At 42.2% G+C, this 24973-nt stretch overlaps 2 protein-coding genes across 2 annotated transcripts in view; both read right to left on the reverse strand.

Annotated features, from left to right (window-relative positions):
- Positions 1-610: 610 nt before the first annotated feature.
- NAGLU (N-acetyl-alpha-glucosaminidase) lies at positions 611-18483 on the reverse strand. The gene is given in 7 exon segments (XM_081933241.1): positions 611-3265; positions 3268-4446; positions 7802-8058; positions 10066-10151; positions 13804-13950; positions 14046-14193; positions 17774-18483. Coding segments are annotated over 7 exon segments (2268 nt in total). The 5' UTR covers positions 18190-18483; the 3' UTR covers positions 611-3230.
- A 4694-nt stretch (positions 18484-23177) lies between these two features.
- KAT2A (lysine acetyltransferase 2A) overlaps positions 23178-24973 on the reverse strand; it is a 29363-nt gene continuing 27567 nt past the window's right edge. The window contains exon 18 of the mRNA XM_081970827.1: positions 23178-24207. Coding sequence (XP_081826953.1) covers positions 24014-24207 — 194 coding nt within the window. The 3' untranslated portion in view covers positions 23178-24013. The remainder of the gene's footprint in view (positions 24208-24973) is intronic.

Consider the following 24973-nt stretch of genomic DNA (forward strand, 5'->3'; position numbering starts at 1 on the left):
CAGCCTTATACTGTAAATCTTTAATAAATAAATGTTGCTACATGTAGCTATTACTATAGCAACTCTTGAACATGTCATTTTTAATCTGTAGTTTTCATCAAAGCCCATGTGCTTTTTAGAGTGCCAGAAAGAGCAATTAAGTAAACAATAATAGTGTGGGTGTTTAAAGGATCTAATTTATCTGTAATAAATACCTATCTATTGGCTCACTGAAAAAAGTGAGATTCTACAATCTGCTAGGGCTGTGCATAATTGCTCTTTGAGTGCTTCCTAATGTTAATGTGAGTCTATCTATCTGAACTCAACTGTATTGTTTCTTGTCTAAAGTTATTTTATTTATTTATTTATTTATTTATTTATTTATTATTTATTTATTAGCGTTTATATACCGCCCCCTCTCCCGAAAGGGACTCAGGGCGGTGTACAGTCCGTATCAAAAACACAACAAATTAAAACATAGTAATAACTACATAAAGTTAGATAGACAGATCCTGTATCCTCATTTTCTTCTTTAACTTGTCAGTTAGAAAAAGTTCTAATCCGCAAGTCTTGGTATCTGCAGTCTCCAGAAGAAACTACAGTCAAAATAACTCAGTTCCTTATATTCAAACCAAAGGTTTTATTTATTACAGATATCCCTTGTTACCCATCTGACAAGGCACTTAAGGTAACTAGCAATAAAATAACAGAATACAATTAAGTACAAAATACAATTAGCTTGGAATTCTCTGATCACTCCTTAGCCTTAAAAGCAGTATTTATCACACTGCTACCTTCAGAAGAACATTGTACGCTTTATACTTCATATATTTGCTGCTATGGGTTGGTTTTTTTTTGCATCTTAGTTTTAGTTGTGGCAGATACTATGGATACTTTATTACAGTACCTATATGAAAATGTTTTATTTCCAGTTTTGTCTCATTGTTCAAACAATCTGGGAGCCTCTCTTAAGAAAGCTTACACGTCTTTGGAAGCTTTTAGCAACAGGTGCTAAGGGTAAGCTTTCCCAGAGTTCTCTATTATTGAAGCAAATTTGGTGATTTATGCAGGTTATAGATGAAGATAGAAAACAGTACTTATCCAAAAATCATGTTTAAAAGCATTGTGAATTGTAAATTACAAGACTGTACTTATATAGGAAACTAGCTATTAAAAATAGACTTAAACAATGTATATTCTAATTTACTGGTGCTCTTCAGGTTTTCTGATAAATTCATACTTGAAATACTAGATATTGATATGAGAAATCTAGTGTGAAATGTATGTTTTGACTAAGCAATAGCCGTTCTTGAGAAGTCTTGGATTAAGATGCTGATTATGCTTATTTAAAATAGATATATTCCTAACATATCTATCATTTTTATTGCTTTGTTTTGTTCTAAAATCCTACATTTTTGTAATGTACTATGTGTGCTCAGCAATTTGGATTTGAAGCCAGAAAAATGCTTTAAGTTTCATTGTTACGTGTCTGCAGCTCCTTAAACCAAATATTTCTTTTTCTGAAATTATACTTACAGAAGGACAGCTAAGGGATTCAGCGGTGGGTTTCCATTATTTTTACTATCGGTTCGTTTGTGCGCACTCATAACACTTCTGTGCATGTGCAGAAGTGTCTGGGCGGGTGGGCGGAGCCTCCCGCTGCCGCCACTACTGGTTCCTCCAAACCGGGAGCAACCCACCTCTGAAGTGATTACAGAAGAAGAGTACATCTTTTTGCCATCAAATAGAAGAGTTCCAGCAGCCTTACTATACATCCTTTGAAATACACCAAGTCTTTGTTTTGCTCCTCTTTGACCACAGGAGGGCACACTTGTACAATAATAAAACTCAGAAATCACTAGATTTAGATTTTATGATGTACTGTTTATGAATCTGGGTGAGTGTAAATATATCTTTGTAATTCAAGAATAGCAAGGTACTGTAAAAGAGTATGATCAGAAGAAAATAATAAAACACATGGGCTAAGAAGAGGTTTGGGGAAATTGTCTTAACTAGATGAATTAACGTTTTTCAATAGATTAATCAGACCATGTAATTATCACATGTTCCATAATGAAAAGATAATGGGAATTGTGGATCTATATACCTGGAAGGTAGCTAGTGGGAACAGCTTGTGTACTCTCCCTAAAATTATTTCCGAGTCCATGAAGAGGCAACATTGGTTCATCTCAAAGTCCTCTATAGAATGAAAACTTTAGTTGAATCTCTTCTTCGGCATTCCAAGCTGTTCTTATTAACTTTGGAAGGGCATCCGGGAAGGATAATCCTAGCAGGGTTACGATTATCCTACAAACCAGCATATAAATGATCAACAGGAATTGGAAAGAGAAAAACATATTTCTGTATAGATTTTTAGTTTGGTGATTCTTCATTACACTGAATTTTCAACAAAACTAATATGGCTTTGGTTATGCAGATGTTCTGCATACATCAAGAGCAATTTCCTCTATAGGCACTTTCTCAGAGGAGCAAAATTACACTGGTATCAATTGCATAGAATGATCTACAGAGAGGAAGAAGGCTGAGTAGGGATATAGTTTGTCCTGAGCAGCCAGATATGGCTTTGTGACCATCTGTACAAATAACACTCGTTTCTGCTAATACAGTCACCACACTTTAGAACTTAATTGAAGCCCTGCTCCAATTATTTGAATAACAAAGGCAGGTACCTCTAAGATGGCTCAGCAATTAAAGACATTGATCTTGTCAGCTGGAAAGCCCAGGTTGGAGACCCAAGTGTCATGCGACAGAGTGAGCTTTCATTACTTGCTCCAGGTCCTGCCCATCTAGCAAATGCAAGTAGATAAATAGGTACCACTTCAGTGGTAAGGTAACTGCATTCCGTGTGCCTTTTACATATAGTCATGCTGGCCACATAACCACTGAAATGTCTTTGGACAATGCTGGTTCCCTCAGCAAGAAACAAGGGAAAACCTTTACCTTTATCTTTACTCTAAGATCATATGTTGAACTTTTGCCAAAGGTTACAAACCATATTCAGATGCTACCCATTATAAGTATTCCTTCCACGATTTTGCACATAGCCTGATGAATCTCTTTTTCTAAAAGTTGAAAATTAGGCCTTTTCTCCCTTATAGTTCTTTCTATTTGTGGACATTGGGACATCTGTTAAAATAATCAGTGAGCTTTGACTCAGTAAACCAATACAAGACAAGTACAAAGCTGGAATCGATGATCCAAAAAGTTATACAGAGAACATAGTGTCTCCATCACACTGCCATCAAGTGACTGGTCTTCATGGCAGGGGATAATATTTACGATATATCTCTGTAGCTATGTCTAGCGTATTGCCAATAGGTTTTGATGGATACTGTTTTCCGTTGTAGATAAATCTCCTTTCTGCTTTGATGATAGCTTGGTTAAATTGATCCTGGTGAAAAGGTGTTCCAGAATTGAGGCATTTCACCAAGGTGACAATGAAAAGCTTCCAACGCATTCTGTAATAGTCCAGCATCAGCCCTGCAAGCTGTTTGTTGGCATAGTCCAAAATGTTGCCATCAGGCCCCCAAAGAGTTAGCTGGTTGCGGGCATTGAAATCATAAAACTGTTCCTCTTTTTTGCTGGTGGCCATTTTGTGGGCAGTTTCCAGCCATCCTCCCAGCAAAAAATGTCTGTCACTGGAGAGAAGAGTGTCCAGGTCTGGAAGAAGGTCATAGATTAGAACACTACCACTAACCAGGAGTTGTGACAGCACACGTTTCTGAAAAGCCTGTTTGATTTCCAAATAGTAATCACTCACTCGCTGCTGCAGAACCTGACGTACCACATCCACGAGGTCATAGCAGAAGGTGCTGCTGTTGCCCAGTTCACCAGAAGTATTTTGAAACAGCTGCCAGGCTTTGTAGACGTCACTCTTATTGTACCAGACCTCTGTGTTCATCCGAAAAGAAGGACGGTGGACAAGGGGGCTGTGGTTGTGATTTACACAATCCCCTGAACAATTGTAGACACTCTGGAATAGCAGTTGCCAGGCCTTTATTACCTGCATGTTTTTGACACCATAGCGCTGTATACTGTATGTGGCAACCCACTGCTGTAGATTTACTGGCTCCTTGAGCCAACCTAAATCTGTCATGAGTTCGTAGATCACATCATTTTGTTCAATACCTTCAGGGGTGAGGCCAATGCCAATCATAGTAGAGTTGAGAAAACGCCTGGCTTCAAAAGGACCTTGGTTGATGCTTTCCACCATGCCAAAAAGACCATGGTTCCCACCGAAGTTGTGAAGCATGCACCAAATGAAAGGCTGCCCATAGAAGGACTCAGTCCAGAGGTAGACAGGCTTAGATTCAGCGAAGAGGTCCAGCACCAGCATCCTGCCTATAGGTACACCTTGAAGAAGGGCTTTCACTTGAGCAGGTTGCCAGAAGTCTCTCTGGTGTTGGAAAAGCCAACCTTGCATCAGCCATATGGCATGGGGGTCAACTATGAGGACAGGTAGAGTCCAAAGAAGGGGAAAAACACAAATTCAGAGCCAATTACTTTTATTCGGGACTCTATTTCTTATCTTGTTTATTTCTTTATAATAATATAGGTTCGGTTTCTGTTTACAAACCTGTAATACTGTTGGCATGCTATATACATTTCATTTATCTGCCTAAAATTATTTGTATTTTGTACTCTGGATTTCTCTTGGAAGAAAATGTTTCTGGTTTTCAGTTTTTTTTGTTACAGTTCCGGTAATCACAGCAATACAATTAATCATAACCTGAAAACCTATAGCTGTAAATCTACTAGCTGTAAACATATGTGAGTTAGTATGGTGCCATGGATGGATTGAAGCTGATGAAGCCTTAATTGAAATCGCAATTTAGCCAGATTACTTGGGGAAATCACTATCTCTTGGTTAGCTTCACAGAAGTGAGTACACCTGTTCACATTTTGCAAATATTTAAGTATATCTTTTCATCTGACAACACTGAAGAAATGACACTTGGTTACAAGTGAACTCTTATGCTTAACCAAGAGGGTTAAGGCAGTGCTGGAAAATAATGGTGGCTGTTGTGGCCCAGCAGGAGCCGTTGGAGTTGCCACCAGACTCCGACAGCGAGGGTCCCTCTGAGTCGGCTCAAGAGAAGGTGGAGGACCCTGGACACGGTTCTGACACTGAGCAGGGCGCAGAGAGGCTGGTTGGCCACCAGGGGGTGCCTGAGGCATTGAGCAGTGGTGAAAGCCAAAGGAAGGGGGCTCCTGATGTCATGCCTTGGAGCAGTGGGGAGGAGTCACAGGACAGTGAGTCAGACATCAGCAGTGAGCTATTAGATGCTCGTTACCGACGTGCTACCCGGCGTAAGGAGCAATTGAGCAATTACAGGAGGTAATGGCTTTCAGCTGCTGATAATTAGACTCCTCTCCAGACTATAAAGGGACTGCTTGTGGACACACCCTTTGCAGGAATCAACTGATCATTGGAGTTGGAGAAGCTCAGATCTGTGACTTACTTTGGCAGGCTGGATTGCTGCCCAAGGGTTTAGCTGGATTGCTGCCCAGAGTGCTATCTTGATCTTGGCAGGCTGGATTGCTGCCAAGGTGGAACCTGTATGTCAATAAACATCTGGAAGAGACTTTGTGTCGGAGTGTCTTGGTATACAAGAGGAGGGGGTCAGAACAGGTGGCTATACAAAATATTGACACTTTGAGCCCCATTTGGACATTGTCACTTAGGGGTGTACTCACTTTTGTTGCCAGCAGTTTAGACATTAATGGCTGTGTGTTATGTTATTTTGAGGGGACAGCACATTTACACTGCTATACAAGCTGTATACTCACTACCTTACATTGTAGCCAAGGGTCATTTCTTCAGTGTTGTCACATGAAAAGATATACTTAAATATTTACAAAATGTGAGGGGATGTACTCACTTCTGTGATACACTGTATATATTCACATTCAATGCTATGAATACCCTGAATTCCATGACAGAAGAACAGGATTTTACATTTAACACACACATCCTAAATAAACCCCAAACTCCTCTGATCGGAGTTGGTATGTTTTTTTGTGCTGTGCTTCATTTCTAACTTAAAATTATGCAGAATATCTCTGAGCAACATGAAAACATATGAAGATACCTTATTCCCGGGATGGCGAACCTATGGCACGCGTGCCACAGGTGGCACACGGAGCCATTTGTCAGGGCACGCAAGGCGTTGCGCTGTCAGCTGGCTAGCGCGCATGCGCATGCTGGCCAGCTGAGTTCACCCTTTTTTAAAGCCATTTTTCATCCTCCCCAGGCTCTAGAGGCTTTATAGGAGCCTGGGGAGGGCGAAAAGAGCCTCCCCCGCTCCCCGAGGCCCTCCAGAGGCTTCAGGAGCTTCCCTGAAGCCTCCTGAACAAAAACCAGCCCTCTGGGCAAACCTAAAGATCAGGAAGGGACTTCCGGTTTGCTCGTAGGGTCGATTTAAGCCCTCCGAGGCTTCAAGGACCTTCAAGCGGCTTCCCTGAAGCTTCCGGAGGACTAAAAAGGACCCTATGAGCAAACTGGAAGTCAGCCTCTGGAGGGCTTAAACCGACTCTACGAGCAAACAGGAAGTGACTTCTGGTTTGCTCGTAGATTCCTTTTTAGTCCTCCGGAGGCTTCAGGGAAGCCTCCTGAAGGTCCCTGAAGCCTCCGGAGAGCCTCCGGGGGGGCGGGGGAGGCTGTTTTCGCCCTCCCCGGGCTCCTATAAAGCCTCTGGAGCCTGGGAGGGCCAAAAAAGCATCCAAAAATGGGGGGGAGTGCCTCATGCGCGCATGCGCACTGGGGGGTCGCACGTTGCATTATGGGTGCGGCACGCCCACGCACGAGCCCCCTGCACTCCCCCCATTATGGTATGCGAGCCAAAAAAGGTTCGCTATCACTGCCTTATTCCAAAGCAGCAAATTAGCAATTCTATATGTACATAATTTAAAGAAAAGAAAAAGAAAAGATACAAAGTTCATAAAATCTCAGCAATAAGAAATGAAATAGTCCCCACTTTTGAATAAATAAGTACAAATCCTTACACATGATTCATACTCTAGGTAACTGAGCAAAAATATTCACATGATGTATGTGATTATTTGCCATTCAGCAAGGAAAGGACCATCTTACCCCACATGGAAATTAAAGAAATGCTGCAATTGATCACCAAGGAAGATGTGTCTGGTGATAATGTGAAGCAGGGCCTTCTTTATAGCAGCACCCCAGGAGTGGATGAAGCTTATAGTTTTTAAGGAAACTGTTTCTAATCTAATTTCATCAGATTTTAAACAGTTTATTTGCAAACCTGGTTGGTGACTGCTTTAATGTTATTGATTGGGATATTTCTTCTTATTGTGAACTGCCAGTGAGCTCCTCATGGGAGAAAAGGTTATAAATTTTAGTACATTATTTTAAAAAAACCTCTGACTTTCTATAGCCTTTATGGATATTAATTCACCATTTGAAATTATGAAGAGGCTCTACTATTATCCTTGCAATATAAATTCCCTTTTTATGACTGCAACCCCATTGGATAAAGCTGAACATTTACTGGCCGGATGCACTTCCTGACGCCATGCGGAGGTCAGATATTTTTTCTTTGCGCCCTAGGAGAAAAACATCTGACGATACCTAGGATTGAACTGTCAACCTTCCAAAAGGGAGGCGAGTATCTTCACCACTAGGCCGCCAAGCCGCCTTTACTATTATTCTTGCAATATGCATGGCTAAATGAGCTAAAGGTAATGTGTTAGAGGGCTAAAGATGAGCAAAGATTAAAAAAAATAGAGCTAAAGATGAGAAGGATAAATAGGGAGCAAAAATAGGAACACTTCATACCTCCAGTCATGGAGCGGAAGACAGCTGTGCTGACCTTGGAGAGGTAGGTGGTATTTGATGAAAGTGGGCGCATCTCATTGAAGGTGTCAGCGCTATATACATGATCTGTACCAAACTCTTTGATAATCTCCTTTAGAAAGAGAGTCCCTATGACCTGAAACATGGGGTCTTCAGGTGACAAGAGGTAAGCACAGGAATAGGTGCAATCAAAATGGCCCCAGTTCCCCAGCCGTGTGGCATTGACCTGCGGAAAAACTCTAACATGGAAAAACAAACTTTGTGAAACAGATTACAAAGTCATCTCCAAAAATCATTGGGTTGTGTACTAAGTGCTACAAGCTTAGCTTGTGCAAGAAGATTTAGACTCAAGCAAAGAGAATACTCAATGGTTGTTATGGCAGGAATCCAGGAAATGTCAAATCCAGAAAATGTCATAGCAAGCCAGAAATTCACCAAAGATCGTGTGTCCCTGTTGTATCTTCTCCACTGACCTTTGGACCTGGGTGTTAAGAGGCCCGGTTAATAATAAAGGAAAATATGTTTTGCTTGGGTTCAAAGCACTTCACAGAATTATTACTGAAACACATTTCCCCCCAAGGAGTTCTCTTATTTTAGCACTGGCTTTCACATGAATATTCCCCACAACAGTCCTCATGCCTTCCCCACACCAAAAGTCCTACATCCTCTAGTCCAGGGGTCACCAACCTTTTGGCTCTAAGGGACCACTAATTAATCATTTTAAATCCAGTGGACCACTAATATGATCTGCCTAATGACCAGCTGGGTGGACCTGGCTAGGGTCATGTGGTCATGTGACTGGGTGGGCGTGGCCAACTTGATGTCACTCACATTGAGAGGTCCCTTACTCGGCTCTACTGGCCCCTCCCTTCCCAACCACTCCTTGCCTGCCCAACTGGGCTCCTTAGGGCCCCAACAGGCCCCAACTCCTAAGCAACCATCATTAGAAAGAATTGGCTCAGTTCAAATTGAATCTGATCAAGAAGGAGGTTCAGCAGAAGCATCTCACTGAGGACTACGAAGCAGACCTGCAGGAGTGCAAGACCAGATACCGGTGCCTGGAGGCCCAGTGGGCTGAAATAGTCAGCCAGTTCCAGGCCATGATGCAGACCCACTGGAACAAGGCCCTCCAGCTCTTCTCTATCAGCTGCACTTCCCGCCAGCCTTTGTCCAAAGCCCTGCACTAGGAGGATGAAGCAGACCCCAAGTCGGAATTTCTGCCCCCCTCCGACCCGCATAAAAAGACCCCGAAGAGGGAGACTCTCTGCAGCAACACAAACATTCATTGCATGTATCCAGCCCAGGGGCTATAGTTTGAGGACCCTGGTTTAGTGCAATATAAAAAATGCAAATAATTTTTCTGCAGATCACCAACATTTTCACCCACGGACCACCAGTTGGTGACTGCTGCTCTAATCTAAGTCCTCACTTTTTGGGCCAGCCTGTCATTCATCCCTTGGAGAAAGACCAGTGTGGATAAGTACATCCTTTCCATAAAAAAAGCCCTAAGTTTCCTTTCCACAAAGTCTGAAAACCTTGGGGACTGCTGCCAGTGAGTACAGATAGTCCTTGACTTACAACAAGTTCACTTAGTGACCGTTTAAAGTTACAACAGCACTGAAGAAAGTGACTTATGACCATTTTTCAGTTACAACTTTTGCAGCATCCCCATAATCTTATGATCAAAATTCAGATGCTTGACAACTGACTTATATTTATGACTGTTGCTGTGTCCCAGGGTCATATGATTTCCTTTTGCAACCTTCTGAAAAGCAAGGTTAATGGGGAAACCAGATATACTTAACAACTGGGTTACTAACTTATCAACTGCAATGATTCACTTAATAACTGTGGCAATAAAGGTTGTGAAATGGGGCAAAACTCACTTAAGAAATGTCTCACTTAACAGCAGAAATTTTGGGCTGCACTGTGGTCGTAAGTCGAGGATTACCTATATAGGCCAGTCTTTCCAAGTGTATGCCTTCCAGCTTTATAAGGCCAATGACCAGAGTGGCTAGGGACTGATGGAGTTATTTTTTTAAAAACGGCTATAGACCAGTATATGTTAACCTTGGCAACTTTAAAATAAATGTACTTCCAGGATTCTGGAATTGAAGTTCATACATCTTAAAATTGCCAAGGTTGAGAAACTATGATGCAGACAATGCTTGGCCAGATGGAAAACAGTTCATCCTGGCACGAGATAGTTTCTCATATGCTCAACCAAACTCATTTTGTTCTTTTACCTTAGAATGCCTTGAGGGATATGCCCAGAGAATGCGGGAAGCACCGTCAACATGCCCAGAGATCTCATCCTTTCTAGGATCCTGTACTGGGAAGGTAAAAGAGTCAGGATGGAGCAATGAAGCAAAGACACAGAATAATCCACCACGTGCTCCATAACTCTCATAAAACTGGTCCAGAAGGAGGCCCATTTCTGGAAAGAGCTGTGCATTCTGTGGGCCAATATATGAGGTTTATGACCTAACTTTCTGAAAATGCCTGTTTTACTCAGAATCGTGGTGTGTAATAAAGTTGAGATACAAATAAATAAAAACGGAGCTAAAAAGACTATTTAGGTTTAGGTTTATTGGACTTATATGCCGCCCTTCTCCCAAAGGACTCAGGGCGGCATACAACATAAAAACACATATTACAAAAATTAAAAGAAAGATTAAATAGAATATCCCAAAAAATCCCAATTTACAATGAAATTTAGAAATTAGATTAAAATTAACAATTAAAATTAATAATTTATTTTATTCAGGCCAGGCCTGCTTGGTGGAAAAGCCAACTTTTTAGGGCGCGCTGGAAGGACCGGAGGTCAGTGATTATGCGAAGCTCCGGGGGGGCAGCTCATTCCAAAGGGAAGGCGCTCCCAGAGAAGGCTCTCCCCCTGGGGGTCACTAGCCGACACTGCCTGGCCGACTGCACCCTGAGGAGGCCAACTCTGTGGGATCATACTGGCGCTGGGAGGCTACTGGTGGCAGTAGGTGGTCTCTCAGGTAACCTAGGCCTAAGCCATGGAGCGCTTTAAAGGTCATAATTAACACCTTGAATTGCACACGGAAAACAACTGGCAACGAGTGCAGGCCGCCTAAAAGAGGTGTAACATGGGGGCACCTAGTACCCCCATGACAACCCACGTGGCCACATTCTGGACCAGTTGAAGCCTCTGGGTGCTCTTCAAGGGCAGTCCCATGTAGAGAGCATTACAGTAGTCCAGACGAGAAAGAACAAGGGCGTGATTGACTGTGCACAGGGCATCCCGATCCAGGAAGGGGCGCAACTGGCGTACCAGGCAAACCTGGTAAAAGCCCCCCCTGGTAACAGCCGTTAGGTGTTCTTTTAAACTAAGCCATTTATCCAGGAGGACTCCCATACTGCGGCCCACCTCTGAGAAGGCTAAAATTTCTCCCCCTATCATAAAGATGGTACAAGTTGCACAAATCGGGATGACGGGAACCACAGCCACTCAGTCTTAGAGGGATTGAGTTTGAGCCTGTTCATCCCCATCCAGATCCGTACAGCCTCCAGGCATCGGAGCATCACGTCGAGGGCATCATTTGGGTGGTTTGGGGTAGAGATGAAAAGTTGGGTATCATCAGTGTATTGATGATACCATACCACAAAACCACAGATGATCTCGTCCAGCGGTTTCATGTATATGTTGAACAGGAGGGGTGAGAGAACTGACCCCTGGGGAACCCCACAAGTGAGGCGCCTCGGGGTCGATCTCTGCCCTCCAGTCCAAACTAACTGCAATCGATCTGACAGGTAGGAGGAGAACCATCACAAAACGGTGCCCCCCCTCCCAACCCCCCAAGTCATTGCAGTAGGATACCATGGTCGATGGTATCAAAAGCTGCCTAGAGGTCTAATAGGACCAGGACAGAGGAGCCACCCCTGTCCCTGGCCCGCCAGAGGTCATCAACCAACGCGACCAATGCTTTCTCTGTACTGTACCCGGGCCTGAAACCGGACTGAAATGGATCCAGATAAGCAGCTTCATCCAGGTACTGGGGAAGCTGACGTGCTACCACACTCTCAACAACCTTCACTACAAAGCGAAGGTTGGAGACCGGATGATAGTTGGCTAAAGAAGCTGGGTCCAGGGAAGGCTTCTTAAGGGGGGGCCTCACCACCACCTCCTTCAAGGTGGTGGGAAAGAACCCCTCTCTCAATGAAGCGTTGGTAATCGCCTGGAGCCAGCCTCCCGGGAAGCCAAAACTAACCAAGAGGGACACGGGTTCAGCACCCAAGTGGATACACTGAGTCTCCCCATAATCCTGTCCATGCGCTCGGGAGTCACAGGGTCAAACTCATCCCAGATAGTTTCCACAAGATTCATATTGACTCGCCCGAACCTACCCAGTCTTATTTATTTATTTTATTATTTATTTCTTTGGATTTCTAAACCGCCCCCTCTCCCAAAAAGGGACTCGGGGCGGTGTACAGTCAGATAAAATGCAGATAAAATACATGAATAACAATATAAATAATATAAAAACAATTAAATACTAAACATTTAGATGGAGGAGATGAGACTGTACAAGAAATAAATATGCTATAGAAACCCTAAAAAACATCCCCAATTAAAATACCCAAACCCAGTTAAAATATATCCCCGGGAGGCAAAACTAAGAGAGTGCCAGGCCAGCTGATTGAAACAGGTGAGTCTTTAATTTTTGACGGAAGGAGCGGAGGTCGGTGGTGGTTCTGATGTCGGGGGGGGAGGTCATTCCAGAGGGTTGGGCCCATCACAGAGAAGGACCTACTCCTAGGTGTCGCCCGCTGGCATTGCCTAGCGGACGGCACCAGGAGGAGTCCCTCCCTGTGTGAGCGGATTGGTCGTAGGGACGTGTGTGGTAGGATGCGATCCTGCAGATAACTAGGTCCAAAGCATGTCTGAATCTGAGCATTTTTATCCTGCAGATACTGAACAAATTCCTCAGCCCTACCCTGCAAGGGGTCTTCCCCAGTTCCTTGATTAAGTAAAGAGCGGGTCTCCCTAAACAGGGCAGCTGGGCAGTTATCTGTGGACGCAATAAGAGCGGGAAAATGTTGCCGTTTTGCTGCTTTTATCGCCACTAAGTAGGATTTAATATGAATTCCTACTAGTGTTCGGTCGGATTTGGACCGACTGGCCGTCCAATCACTCTCTAGGCGTCTTTTCCGGCGTTTCATCTCCTGGAGCTCCTCGTTAAACCAGGGAGCTACCCAGAATCGGCACTGGGTCAGAGGCCGCAAAGGCACAACGCGGTCCAAGGCCCCAGTGGCCGCCCTATCCCAGGCTTCCGCTAGGGCTTCGGTCGAACTGTGAGCAAGGGATTCAGGAAAAGTCCCAAGCTCCATCAGGAACCTTTCAGGGTCCATCAGGCGCCTGGGGCGGAACCATCTCCCTGTGGCGAGGGGTGGCAGTATGGAAGTCAAGCCTAAGGAGGAAATGATCCAACCATGACAAGGGTTGGATAGAAATATTCCCTAAATCTAGATCATTCATCCACTGTCCAGAGACGAAAATCAGGTCGAGCGTGTGTCCCCTGTTATGATTGGGGTCTTGAATTAACTGAATTAGGTCCCTAGCCATCATGGAAGCCATGAATTCCCGAGCTGACTCGGATGTCTCGTCAATGGAAGGCAGATTGAAATCCCCCAGGATCATAAGCCTGGGGAAATCAACCGCCAATCCGGTTAACATATTTAGCAGCTCCGGCAGGGCCGATGAAACATAGCAGGGAGACAGGTACATAACAAAAAGGCCCACCTGGACTCCAAGGCCCCACTTCACAAAAAGGGACTCACACCCGCCTATCTGAGGCTCAGTGACCTCCTGAGGTCCAAGACTTTCCCTAATAGCCACCGCGTCCCCTTTGCCTATTATAGTTTGCTACAAAAGGCATGAAAGAAAATATGAGAGAAGATAGAAGGTACCCTACTGCCAGAAACCAGACTATACTTTCCATATCAGCCAGGCTAGGTACCTGCAAATTTAGTTTTTTCTGATGCCAGGAGAAGGGCAACGGTCCTGCCCAAGAGTGCAAATTCCCCATCCGGTTCCAAGCTAGGAAAGCAGGGCCAGTGAAGTACTCATCAATTTCTGATTGCTTTAGACCCAGCGACAAATACACCTATAAGAACAATAGTAGAGCATAAGAGTTGCTCTGGAGAAGATCCTGGTTTTAAATATTGTTACAGCCAGAATAATGGGCTTAATAATACATACTCGCTGCCAGATGGCTTCCTGCCCGGTGAATGCCAGTGCCATGTTAATACCATGGAGTGCCATCCAGTCAATCTCCTGTTCCCAGCGGTCCCAGTTCCACCACACAAAGGAATAGCTGTAAGTGCAGACATTTTGATAGAAGCGGAACCTAAGAAGAAAAGTACAATAAATTCATAAACAGTAAATTAAATGTACTTAATGAAATTATTCTTCATACATTTTTTAATTATCAAATTTCTATACTGTATACCACACTTGCATAACTCTCATTGTAATAGCAATAGAACTTATATACCACTTCACAAAGCTTTACAGTCCTCTCTAAGCGGTTTACAGGGTCAGCCTATTGCCTCCAACAATCTGGGTCCTCATTTTACCGACCTTGGAAGGATGGAAGGCTGAGTTAACCTTGAACCAGTGAGAATTGAACTGCTGACAGTCAGCAGAATTAGCCTGCAATACTGCATTCTAACCACTGTGTCAACACAATAAGAAATTCCCATTAAAAATAATTTGGAAGTATTGACTACACGTAAATAGTACCTAGACAAACTTGACTGGTTATGAAAAGTTTTCATAGCATGAGACATAGTATTTCAGCTGGAGCTCACCAGGAAATCACAGGATTCTGAGCTACACTTGGTTATTTTGGGGACAAAAACATTGGAAGAATACATTGGCCAACTATTTTCATAGTTTAGGGGGTGGGGAGAGGAAGAAAGAAAGAAAAACCATACGCATATACTGTGGGACCTCAGGTACTGATCGTAATCCGTGATTGGCACCTGATTTGGTCGTGACCAGAAGCAAGACAAACTGTGCATGCGCACGCACAAAAAAAATAGTGCGGCAGGGGAAATCGCCGCAGCTGTGTTTATTCGGCACCCGAGGATGTGCTCGTGACGTGAATGAAGCATTTAGAATATTTTTCGGTCAGTACCCAAACTGTTTGTCGTCTGAGCCATTCAGGACCCAAGATCCCACTTTAATCAAGAGTCAAAATGAACTGACTCTTTATCTGTTTACTTGGGAAATTCATTCAATGTGGTGGCCAGATCATATGAACCATGGGCTGCCAATGGTGGAAAAGAATGACTCAATGAGATTAGCCAGGACTTATTATCACTGCCCTCTAGCCACACTTGATTTACATGGACTGGTAAACCTAGCAGTATCTGTGACAGTATATCTCCAATCAATTAGGAGCATCAGGAATGAGGAGTGAATTGCTAGTTATTTCATGTGTTGCAAGTAGTCCTTGACTTACATTTCATTTATTGACCGCTTGAAGTGACAACAGCAATGAAAAAAAATGACTGATGACCCTTTTTCACACTTATGATCTTTGCAGCATCTCCATGGTCATGTGATTTACATTCAAATGCTTGACAACTGAGTCATATTTATGACCATTGCAGTATCCCGGGGTTATGTAACCATCTTTTGTGACTTTCTGACAAGCAAAGTCAGTGGGGAAACCAGATTCACTTAACAAACATGTGACTAATTTAACAACTGCAGTGATTCACTTAACAAATCTGGCAAGAAAAGTTGTAAAATGGGGCAAAACTCACTTAACAAATTTCTCACTTAGCAACGTAAAATCTCGGTTCAATTGTGGTCGTATTATACTTTGATTGTCATAAAAGGGAGAGTACCTTGACATCTGTGAAATGAGTAAAGAAGAGTTAATTTAACATATTTACACAAAGCTAATATCATGAACTCATATCTGGCTCAGGGTCATTCATGCTTTGGTCACTTCCAGCTGGATGACTGCAACATGCTTTACTTGGGGCTGCCCTTGAAGACCACCATAAGTTACAACAAGCCTAAATTGTTGCAGCTGTCACCACGTTGGGCGTATCTCTGTTTCCTCATATTACAGCTTTGCTGCATGAGCCACACTGGCTCCCAGTTTCTTTCAGAGCATAATTCAAGGTGCAACTCATCACCTTTACAGCCAGGGTATTAATGGGACCACCCCTCCCTAAGGGTATTTGCCCATTCTGGTAGATTAGATAAAAGGAGCATTCTCTAAGTCCATTCTCTTGCCACTAGAGGGACTTAGGAAGCACGGCTTTTCCATAGTACAATAAAAGCAACTGCAGATAGTCCTCGACTTACGTCCACCATTGAGCCCAGCATTTATGTTGCTAAGTGAGAAATTTGTTGAGTATTGCCCCATTTTACATCTTTTCTTGTCACATTTGTTAAGTAAACCACTGCAGTTGCTAAATTAGTATGGTTGTTAAGTGAACTAGATTTTAAGTGAATTAGGTTTCCCCATTGATTTTGCATTGCAGAAGGTCTCAAAATATGATCACATGATCTTGGGACACTCTAACCATCATAACTATGAACCAGTTATCAAGAATCTGAATGTAAATCACATGTCCATGGGGATGCTGCAAAAAAGTGGTCATAAGTGTGAAAAATGTCATAAGTCATAAAATGTAGTAAGTGTGAAAAATGGTCATGTCACTTTTTTCAGTGCCGTTGTAACTTTGGTCACTAAATGAACTGTTGTAAGTCGAGGACTACCTGTATAGTCTTCATCTGATAAATCGAAACAAATCGAAACAAATAAATCTTACAACCACAATTGAGTCCAAAATTTCCTTTGGCCCTACTTTATGAGGTTTCTTTTGCCACAGAGAAGGTAATCACTGCAGTTGTTAAGCGAATCATGAAGTTGTTAAGTGAATCTGGCTTCTCCCATTGGCTTTGCTTGTCAGAAGCTGGCAGGGAAAGGTTCAAGTGGTGATCATGTAACCTCAGACAGTACCCAAATTTTGATCACATGACTATGGGGATGTTACAATAGTTTTAAATGTGAAAACTGGACATAAATCATTTCCCCCCCTGATATTGTACCTTTGAATGGTCATAAATGAATGGCTATAAGTCGAGGACTACCTGTATGACTCAAGTTCATTGGGAGATAATGCCTTCATACTGTACTTGAAAAATTATTTCAGCTCACTCTCAACTGGAAAAGACGGGCGTCACTGCATTACGCACTCAGAAACTGAGTGATAATTAATTATGCGTGTTAAGGCATTGCTTTCAATACTATAGGTAGTCCTCAACTTATGACAATCGAGCCCAAAATTTCTTTTGCTAAGCAAGACAGTTGTTAAGTGTGTTTTGTCCCATTTTATGATCTTTCTTGCCGTGACTCACTAGAGTTATTAAATTAGTAAAAATATTGTTAAGAGAATCTACCTACCCCACTGACTTTACTTATCAGGTCGCAAAAGATGGGTTCCTAACTTTGGGACACTGCAACAGTCAAAAATACATACCAGTTGCAAAGCAAAGTCTAAATACCGTGATCATGGGATAGTCCTAAGTGTGGAAAAAGTCACTGCGTAAGTTTTTTCCAGTGTTATGTTAACTTCAGTCCCTAAACCAGCGCTTATAAGTCGACGACTTGAAGGGGACCAGTTTGGCTTAAGCAACTAATTGGACAATAGGGAGTTTTCAATAAGTCCCAGATGCAGCTTTTATGTCAAACATTCTGCAAATTTCATTTCAGCACCTAAGGATTCAGGCTCAAAAGTTTCGGCCAATTGGCAGACTTCTGAATTTATCTGAAGCAGGTTTTCCGGGGCCGCCTTTAAAGATGCCTTCCCATATTTTCAAGGCGAAGCCGGATATGCTCCTGCTTCGCATACAGAGGTTAGGGGGACCCTTTGCCTCCCTCTCCTCCGAGGTCGAATCACCTGTTGGGGCTGGTGACGATAATCTCTGCGGAGACAGGGGGCAAACTCTGCGGCAGTCGGAGCTGCGCCCCAGACCAGGACACGTGGCAGCCGCAGAACTCCTTCAAGTAATGGTAGATCCCCGAGGCGGCGGCCACTCCACTGGAGCCAGAGACGTTTATCGTGCCCGGCCTATCCGAGCTCAGCCGGTATGTGTCGAGACCGCCAGGCCCGGCCAAAGACCGGTTCACGGATACCGCGAAGGCAGAAGCTGCCCTCGGGCCCAAAAGCCGCTCCAGGAGTTCCCGCACCGCTGTTGCCTGACGGGCTTCTTCTGCCCCCGGCTGCAAGCGAGCCATCGCTTCCCATTGCCACAAAGGCCGTGAATTAGCAGCGGCTGCAGCAGCCCAAAGCAAAAGCAACAGCGGACGCGACATAGAAAGGGACCCCGACGGGAAGCTAGCAAAGCGAAGAAGTTCCGGGGAACGATCTCTCCCGAGCACGTTGGCCAATGGCTGCCGCAGCTCCCTTGCAAACCAATTGCTTTCCTCGCCACGCTTCTACGACAATCACGGGATCCGCTGCTGGGTGGGAAAATCCCAGCCTCCTTTTTATTCGCGCGCGTTCTATACAATTCTCTTAGGTTAAACGTGATTCTGGGATGTGTTATGTAGAAGCGGAGAGAGGAGGCCTGTGCGGAGTGACATGCCTAGCAAAACTTTCATCGGAAGCCATAGACATGTAAAATCGAAAATTTAATACAAGCCACCCAACTACAAAGGGCAGAAAAGTTAATTAAACCACCTACCAGAAATGGCTCTCCGACCTGTTTTTAAAAGCTTCCTAAAGTGAAAAATCCGAAGTCAGAATTTAAATCGAGTGCTTTTCTTGCTTCTAAGTAATCAGAATGTAGTTATCACATAGGCATTTAAGAATAAAAAAAGTTGTTTTTAAATCAAGAGAATGATTTCTAAACATTATTAGACTTGTTTTTGTTCAGTTACGAAAATTTTCGACAATGATTTTGAATGTTAAGATGGCAAGTTTGACACAAGCTCAGTGTTACCTGCCCCTCCCCTTCTGGTTATTTTATTAGGCAACTCCATATAAATTTTTGCTTGAAACCTAAGGAAGAATTCTGAAATATAATCATGGAATTGTTGAAGAATGATGGATGCATTCATAGAAAAAAAAATCCATTTTATAAGATGAAAAGGCTGGTATGAACCAAGTTACAAGGATGCTTTGTCCCATACCACTTTCTGGTTGCATAAAGGTAAAGTTCCCCTCACACATATGTGCTAGTTGTTCCCGACTCTAGGGGACGGTGCTCACCTCTGTTTCTAAACTGAAGAGCCAGTGTTGTCAGAAGACGTCTTGTGGTCATGTGGTTGGCATGACTAAACGCCGAAGGTGCATGGAGTGCTGTTACCTTCCCACCAAAGGCGGTTTTTATTTTTCTATTTGCATTTTTACATGCTTTTGAACTGCTAGGTTGGCAGTAGCTGGAACAAGTAACAGGAGCTCACTCTGTCACACAGCACTAGGGATTCAAACTGCCAACTTGATCGACAAGCTCAGCATCAACCCCACTGAGCCACCACCTCTGGTCCCATAGGAGTGTCTATATATCATTTCACCAGTTGTTTGGGTTCCTTTTCTCTCCCCATGGGTTAACTGCCCTATTGTAGAATTTTAAGCTCCCAGTTCATGTAATGATAACAAAAGAACTAAAGAGCTATTTATAAAGATAACAATACTGTAGAACATGTCAACTACGCAGAGAATTGTTCTTGTGAAGAGCTGGCTGCTTCAACTGATATACTTCGATCATCCTTCCTTCAGGGCCAGGTGCTACTTTTTTCAAACATAAGAGGTGAGAGACATCAAAGAAGCAGCTAGATAATACATGGCACCACCTCTTTCTAGTAATGGCAGTAGGTTCAGTGGTAGAAATTACCAACTGCCAAGCCTTAGAGATGTTGCTACGTCTGGTCTTTAAGAATTAATGTTAGTGTATGTCTACATCAAGTATTCACGCACATAGGAACTACTCCATTCTGTGTGCAGGGAACACAATTTCTATACTGAACTAAGGAAGTATCCTAAGCATATTCTTAATGTAGATCATATATCTTCCATATTACCTATTGATGTTCAATTTTTTAAAAAAATGAACACTTCAATCACAAATTGTTTTTATCAAAAAAAGGAAAGATTAATTTCAGATACACTTTTATCCCAAAAGTTTAAAAATTTAGAAGGGGTAAACAACCAAAACAGACAAACCAATATCTCCAGTAATTAAGGACATAATTAATAGAAGCGTGTTGAAGTATATATAAAATACTTATATATACTTATAAACTTATAATATACTCATCTAAGCAGATAACAGAATCCCATTCTCTTCATATAAAATATGCAAATAATTCTAAGGAATTTTTGAACACTGTATCCTACAATATATGAAAGGCAGGACAGGAACAGTGGAGCATAATAATCGTTTAGAAAGATCCTTAATTGTGAAAGCTCAATAGGTGTCAACCCAACAAGGTGAGCAGACTATGAAACCAATAGAGTAACAGAATAAAGTTGGAAGGGACCTTGCAGGCCTTCTAGTCCAACTCCTTGCTCAAGCAGGAAACCCATTTCAGACAAACAGCCATCCAGTCTTTTTAAAAGACTCCAGTGATGGAGCACCCACAACTTCTGAAGGAAAGCCATTCCACTGGTTTATTGTTCTCACTGCCAGCAAATTTCTTAGTTTTATGTGTCTTCTCTCCTTGGTTAGTTTCCAACCATTGTCTTGCTTTCAAAAATAGATTGACGGACCCCCTTTTCTTTGTGGCAGCCCCTCTAATACGGGAATGCTTCTATCATGTCACCCCCCCAGTCCTTTTCACTAGACTTGTTGTTGCTGTTAGTTGCAAAGTTGTTTTTGACCCATCGCGACTGCATGAACGTTCCTCCAGGCTTCCTGTTCCCTACCATCCTCTGGAGTTCATTTAAGCTCACGCCTTCAGTGACTCCATCTAGTCACCCCATTCTCTCTCGTCCTATTCTTCTTTTGCCATCAGTCTTTCCTAGAATTAGGCTTTTCTCCAGTGAGTCCGTCCTTCTCTTTAGGTGGCCAAAGTAGTTGAGTTTCATCTTCAGGATCTGGTCTTCTAAAGAGCAGTCAGGGTTTCACTGATTCACTAGATTAGACAATCCAAAATCCTCCAACCGTTCTTCATATGCTTTAGTCTCCATCCCCCTAATTATCTTTGTTACTGTTCTCTGCGCTCTTTCTAGAATCTCAACATATTTTTTATATTGTGGTGACCAAAATTGAATGCAGTATTCCAAAAGGCCAGGACTTTTATTGTAACAATTATCCCATCCCATCCACCTTGCAAATCTGAATATGTTTTTCCCTCCCTCGCTTTATGTTTGTGTGAACTAGGGAGGAGATTGTCTGAGACTTTTCTAAAGATTTTCTTGACTGGTCTTAGGCTCTGCTTAGCTGACCACTGTCTTCCTTGGAGCTTTTCCTCCTGTCCCTCATTGCTATTTTATATTCATTTTACATTAGGTATGAAAGGCCAGTCATATTTTGTACCAATTACTTCCCAGGGTTGTTGAGGAAAATTGGAATGTTGTACATGTAGATATGAGATCTTGAAAGAAAATCTGGATATAAATCTAAGAAGTAAATAAAGATAAGTAACTTATGAAACACAAGAGAAGGGTAAAAACTGATCTTAGAGGAAGTGGTGAGGTGATTTAATTTTGCTTAAGATGAGAAGGTCCTGCTTTATAAACAGAAAGGGAAACTCACTGTTTGGGGACCAATGATTGTCCTGAAGTAGAAAATGCATCAGGATAAATCACAAATCCTGCTACTCAAAATCAAAAAGCTACTAAAAGCATTTAAAGTCAAGTTAATAAGCCAAGTAATAATAATAGTAACAATAACGTAAGTATTTCTTAAAATAGGAATAAGCATGAACGAAAAGAACACACCATCTTTGCTTAGACATGTCCTATATTTTTATTTCATGTATTAAAAATGGAATGGCAATACTATTGGAAGGCCAGAATGGAAGAATCAGGTCCTGCAATTGTACAACTCAAACACAAAAGTGGTGGACATAAGGCAATAGAGAGAAAAGGTAAGTGGCTAACCGTTGAAAAGCTTTCCTCTCTCCTCCCCTCCACTCCCCCATGATTCCTGAAAGAAGCACACAAAGCAATTCTTTTTCTTATAAAAGGAAGGAAAAGGAAGGAGGTGCATGTGCTGAAGATGGAATAGAAGAAAGTGTTTGATTTAATCTCCATGGCAACTTCTTTGGCGTCTATGGCTGAAACAAAATGTTCAACATTGACAGAAGCACCTGGATAATTGTGAACAAGATGTCATGTATTGTGCTGCTCTTACCAAATTATGACTTTTAGAGCAAGTATTTAGTTATTTCCAGCTGCAAAGGCAATTCACAAAACAGGAAACAAAGTAAGTGGTAATTGAATGAGAGTCATTTGTATACTAACTTTGCTCACCATTTTTTGCCCTTCTGTTCCCTTGCCTTAGAAAGTTTTGAAAAAAGCAGACACTGTTTACAGACAATCTGTACTTTCCATTTAATGCTAACTACTAAAAACCTTCATTACCCTCCAAGGCAATCTTTTAAAACTTAACATGGCCCCATATGTGACAGATGGTAATTCTTGAATACTAAGTGTTCTCATCAACTTACTCTGTGTAAAAGGAAGAATAACCAAAAATAATAGGGTTTTTTTTTCAATTGAGAAATAATGTGTGTATGTGTATTTTTAACTCTGTTCCATAACACAATAGTATGCATATTAGTATGTATGTGCCTATCATCATGGAATTTAACCATAACTGATCAACAATGTGGGAGTTCAAAAATATCTCATTAGCAGTAAAGCTGGCTGCCATAAATGAAATAATAACATCTCTCCTAATATCTTTTAAGATAACATTGATGGCCGATACTCACCGAATTATGTGCAGCAAAGTGCATAATGGGAATGTGTGTGAGAGAGAAATACAATCACCATTGTCGCTGACATAATCAGAAAAGCACCAGAGGTGGAGAGCCTTGAAAAATCACAACCAGTGAAGGCAGAGTTCAAAACCATAAGTTACAACCCTTAGACTCAGCTTCCAGACTAGAGATGGGATGACCAGTTAAGTACAGAAGAAACATAATAAGGAATGGATCATATTTTGTAACAACAATATACAGTATACGGAAGGGACACAAATTTGCTCATTTTGATTTGGTATATGAGGAAGTAATCTTAAATTATCACCATTCTCTAGGAGAAAGTGAAGTTTCATTCGGATATTTGAACAATTCTGCAGGGGTAAAGATTAGTGACCCAGAATCCATTAGATTAAATGAGAAGACAAAGTAAAAGGAAAAAAATGGCAGAGAGCTATTCTCTTTTTAATTCCTTCCCGTAATTTCTTTCCCTTGAAGTCAGATCTGATTCAATCTAACATACAAAAGTTATTTTCCTATAAACAACATTCAAGGATTAGTCACTTGTGAACTGGCTAAAGGAATGAATGGGCTTCAGACATGGTCCCAATCAAAGTCTCTTTGAAAAACACGGTACTTGAAATCTCCACAAGTTTTCGTCCTCCAGCTTTCACTTGACTACTCCTTTCCTACATTCACATGTCAAAAAAAGTAATGGCAGAACCTCAAAAAAGTGCAACAAACAAATTGAATTCTCTGGATCAACTTTGGAAAATTTCCCCGATCTTCTTGTGCTCTATAGATGTTCTTCAACTCATTCTAGCTGAGGAGAGAATGAGAACTTAAGCACAATACAGATGGGAAAGACCAATTTGGGGGAAACTGTTCCAGAGTTTGGGACAAAGGAAACTAAAGAAAGGAAAAACTGGAAGAACTTGCATCGAATCCCTCATAGCTTCTGTGACAATCCAGACTCCTTCCATGGTAAAAAGTTATGTCCTTCTGGAAAGGCAGGTGCAACGGATAGAGAGATCAGGCTCAGAAATTAAGAGGCTGATGGCAGATCTCAGTCTATTTAGGAAGAGAGATATTTGTGCATATTGTCTCTTCCTTTTCCCAATATCAAGCAAACTTCTGATGTCCAACCAGTCACATCTACTTGTGCGTGAAGTGCGACAAAAGGCAGCAAGAAAAATGTCCAGTTGTTCAAAAGCTGGAGAGGGGCTGATAAAATGGAGATGAAACCCCCGGCAGCCAGCAACTGTCCTTACTTGTCAATGAGTCCTCCTTCCTTCAGCTTGAAATAAAAAAACTTCTCCAGGGTGTTGGCACACTTACAGTAGTCACTCTCAGGAGGGTTATATTCACGACAGTTGGTAATGACACGCTGCAAGTCAGCAATAAAGAGCTTCTTGGTAATGTAATAACGATTCTTGAGCCTTTCTGTCATTGTCTTCAGGTCTGCGGGAGTAGGTGGAAGGGAGAGACGTGATCAATTGTACAAGACACAATGCAAAAATGCATACACCTTTCTGACTTTATAATTCATTATAAGCTGCTCACTCAACTATCCTAAAAAATAATGAAAAGGATGAAAGACACACGGGAAGAAACATGTAAGAGCAAGCTACAAAGTCTTCTAGAATTATATTCATGAGTTAGTGTAAATGCAATTAGAAGTATCAAAATGGCTGAAGGTAAACTCAGTTTTAAGAAAATTAGTAGAAACTGCCAGTAAAACATTTCCAAAAGGCGGCTCTGCTCATCTGTGAAAAACACAAAGCCAGTAACACTTTTAAGATGAACTTATTTATAATAAGTTCCTATAAATAAGTGTTATTAATAACATTAATAACATTGGCTTGATCTGGAGCATAAAAAGCTGACCCATTTGGCAATCTATGTTTCCCACTGATAGCCTAAATTGATTTCAATGGCACACTTGCCAAAAACAGTAATTTACCATCCACTATTCTCTTGCTCAAACTTTTGCATAAACCATAAAGTTTACTGACTACAGTTGGTCCAGAATGCGGCCGCGCGGGTGATTATGGGGAGTACTAGATACTCCCATATAACACCTCTCCTGCGCGAGCTGCACTGGCTCCCTGTGGTCTATTGGGTGCGTTTCAAGGTGTTGATTACCATCTGCAAAGCGCTCCATGGCACAGGACCTAGCTACTTGTGGGATCGCATCTTGCCCCATACATCCCTACGACCAATTCGC

Source organism: Natrix helvetica (assembly GCF_964273705.1).
Source record: "Natrix helvetica genome assembly, chromosome: Z".
Lineage (NCBI taxonomy): Eukaryota > Metazoa > Chordata > Lepidosauria > Squamata > Natricidae > Natrix > Natrix helvetica.